Below are 3,419 nucleotides of genomic sequence, written 5' to 3' on the forward strand. Positions count from 1 at the left end.
TATCTGTAGGATGTTGTGATAGATCTAATTCTAATAGAATATTCCTATACTTTTCAAAGAAATGTTTTACATTTTCCTTCTTTCTGCCTTTGAATAAAAATTGGGAAAATGAATCCCCACCATTGATAGCATCTTTCAAATGTTCTAATTCTTCTCCCTCAAATTGTTTAACACATTTCTGAAGTAACTCCTTCACTTCATCGTCCAGTTCTCTTTTAAATACGTCAAGCTCAAGAATTGTGAAAATAAACATAACCTTTCCAATTGAGGCCTTATTTTGCATGAAGAAGTATTTCCCATTCTTTCTCAACAAGAGACCAGATCCTACAATATATTTGTCTTGTGAATTGTCCACTACTTGAGCTGAATCATTACTAATCCAAGAGCAATCTTGGATGATCTCCAGCTCAGCACCAACATGGATAGCAAAATCATGATCATATTGAACAAGTCTAGAAGTGAACGAAGGATTCTGAGGAAGTGAATGAAGTAAAACATTTCTGGCAGCTGGATATTTATCAACTACAATATATCTTTCCTTGGATTTGAGTTGTGGAGTCTTCATTATTTGATGTTGTTCTTCTACTTTTTTCTTTGATTTGATGGTTTCTATTAATAAGAACGTGTTGGCTCTGTTTTAAAACAAAAGCAAGCAATCACGTTTGCCAAAGCAAAAGAACGTGAATTCTCAACCCTATTTTTACAATCCTCCTTTGTTGTTGATGAAGTATAAATAACCTCCAACACAGGCAAGAAAACAGGTTTGCGTCTTTACATGATGATGAACGCTGAACAAAGCACACGAAGGCTCTTATTTTTTAATTTAAATAATTTAAATAATTTAAAAATGTTGGAACGGAAAAATGTTGACCAACCACAAATCAAAATTAATTTTGAATGTATTACTTCAAGTCTTGTATTTTATTAAGGGACCTGGTTTTTAAGCGACAACGAATTTTTAGTTAAAACCATTATGAATCCCATCTATCTGCTCCTCCTCCTTAATAGTATTGCTAATGTTAAATTTTCCGTTTACTCTCCATAGACAAAGCCAAATTCAAACTGAAAATATTTCTGAATAGAATACTTCATTTCAATAATTAACAAATTGGAAACAAATGAAATTATTTTGTTGTTATTACTTTTGGTTGGAAATATTAATCTTAGTAATTCAGAAAAGTAAAAGCCACTCAATAATTGTTCCAAAATCTACAAATGATTTATTGATTACCAACATATCTGTAGTTGGCTGGAACTTGGTGAGTATTTCTGTAACTTGGTCCAGGATACATATCTCTTTGTCTAAAATCAGAAACAAATTGACCACCAGAAGTCAACATTTGCATGTGACCATCAGGATGTCCAGGAATAGCTTGGAAGATTTGGACATCACCAGGTTGCATTGGTCCACTAACCTTTTGATAACCCATCTTTTGTAACCAAGAACCGAAATCCTTAGCAGAACCTGGACGATTAATTGTGTAAGTCTTACCAGTCAAGGCCTTTTCAATGGCATTGGCAGTATATTTGGCACATTTACCTTGAGATTGGCTGTGAGAAGCAGATCTAACATTGCTCATGGCAGATTGGACAACTTGTGAGCTAGGAGCAGTTGAACGAATGTTTTGTTGAGCTGGTTGTTGAGCAGTTGTTGGTTGACGAGTTGGTTGACGAGCTGGTTGATTAGATTGAGTATTAGCACCATATGGTTTGGATTGAGTATTTCTATATTGAGAAAATCTTTGATTACTCATTCCAGGTCTAACACTATTACTTGGCTTTCTTCTATTATTATTAGAACCATTTCTAACATTAGTTCTAGTTGGTCTAGTTGGTCTTCTATTAGTTGGTTGTCTTCTATTATTACTACTAGTTGGTCTTCTAGTGTTTGAAGTTGGTCTTCTTCTATTGTTAGTAGTAGTAGTTGGTCTTCTGTTATAAGAAGTTGGTCTTCTGTTATTACTGGTGGTTGGTCTTCTGTTATAAGAACTGGTTGGTCTTCTATAAGAAGAGGAACTAGTTGGTCTTCTGCTGGAAGAAGAGGAAGAAGAAGATCTTCTTGGAGAGAGATCGGACATGGAGATGAAATCACTCAACATGTCGAAGGTATCCAAGGAAGCGTTGACAGCAACGGCGGATGCCAAAGCGATCAAGAGCAAAAGAATAACAGTTTTGACTTGTGACATTTTTTTAATGATGAAAAGTATTTTGGGAATTTGATGAGAGAAATTGAGATTTTGAAATGGCAATTGATTATTGGAACGAATTATTATAATCGTGTTGATTCGTCCACTTTCGTTTGTGAAAAAATACAAAGTTCTGTAAATCAAAGAAACATTTAGTTGATTCGTCATCAATACTCATTGATAAATAAACTGGTCTGTTACTTCCAAAACATTCGTATATGAAATAATTTCGTAATTATATGAACACACAAATAACTTATTGAACAATTTTCATTAAATATTTCAATTAATTATTTCGTTGTCGTAACACTTCTGAATTTTCATCCTCATCCACAAGTGAATTGTTATTTTCCAAGAGTCCTCTTCTTTGAATATCTTGTCTTTCCTGTAGTTTTGGAAGAATGAATTGTTTGCGGTTGTTGGATCGTTGAATGAGTAAGACAACCTCAAAGACAATAACCATGAGCATGACCACACTCAGAGATAAAAAGATGCCAGCTGTTTGAACCTTTCCACTTGCAAGATTGGCCTCTATTTAAGAAATTGATAATGAGAAATTGTGAAATATTGATAAACTTACTCAATGTTACATTGAATTCGACTGGTAAATCAGCAGCATTGTAAATGACAATGGCAATGGTTTGGAATTCATTTCTTATAATTTGAACATCTTGGGCGTCGATAATTTTCCTTGAATCATGTGAAGTGTTGTAAAATTGGAAAGTCTTGTAACCTGTGTAAAAGTAGTGTTCGTGGCTGGATTGAGCTTCTGATCTTGTACTCTTATATCCATTCAATAAACTGTAACCGATTTGTTTCACAGCCAAGAGTTTCAATTCTCTACTCGATAATGCATCAGCTGTTGTTGAAACATTCATGAAAACGAATGGATTTCCATACTTTCCAATACGATTGACTTCCAAGTAAAGATCCAATAGAGAAGTTCTTTCTTGAATGTTAACTTCCAAAACAACAGTATCTCTTCCACTAATATACAAATTATTGAACGAAACAGAATTTGAAAGAATGTTCAATGAATATTTAGCTCTTCCAATTGAACAATTATTGTCATAATAGCCAGGTTGACAGTCGCATTTCTTCTTTTCCAGATTACAAGTTCCCTTCTTGGAGCATAAACTTGGGCATGGATATTGACTATCAGAGTGGCACTTCTTGGTAGCATCTCCACACAAAATATCTCTATCATCAATGAGCATGCTAGTGTCAGCCCTA

At 34.2% G+C, this 3,419-nt stretch overlaps 3 protein-coding genes across 3 annotated transcripts; all 3 read right to left on the bottom strand.

Moving 5' to 3' along the window:
• Positions 1–50: 50 nt before the first annotated feature.
• On the bottom strand, positions 51–565 carry NAEGRDRAFT_76058 (uncharacterized protein; the record flags this gene model as incomplete). Its single annotated transcript, XM_002668946.1, has 1 exon — positions 51–565. A coding segment is annotated over one exon (515 nt), but the record flags the coding sequence as incomplete, so codon positions are not given.
• A 655-nt stretch (positions 566–1,220) lies between these two features.
• NAEGRDRAFT_76059 (uncharacterized protein) lies at positions 1,221–2,186 on the bottom strand (the record flags this gene model as incomplete). The annotated part of the gene is made up of 1 exon (XM_002668947.1): positions 1,221–2,186. One exon carries the CDS (start codon positions 2,184–2,186, stop codon positions 1,221–1,223), a length of 966 nt encoding a protein of 321 aa, XP_002668993.1.
• A 286-nt stretch (positions 2,187–2,472) lies between these two features.
• NAEGRDRAFT_76060 (uncharacterized protein) lies at positions 2,473–3,403 on the bottom strand (the record flags this gene model as incomplete). Its single annotated transcript, XM_002668948.1, has 2 exons — positions 2,473–2,717; positions 2,767–3,403. 2 exons carry the CDS (start codon positions 3,401–3,403, stop codon positions 2,473–2,475), a joined length of 882 nt encoding a protein of 293 aa, XP_002668994.1.
• Positions 3,404–3,419: the final 16 nt, after the last annotated feature.

Source organism: Naegleria gruberi (assembly GCF_000004985.1).
Source record: "Naegleria gruberi genomic scaffold NAEGRscaffold_90, whole genome shotgun sequence".
Lineage (NCBI taxonomy): Eukaryota > Heterolobosea > Eutetramitea > Acrasida > Naegleriidae > Naegleria > Naegleria gruberi.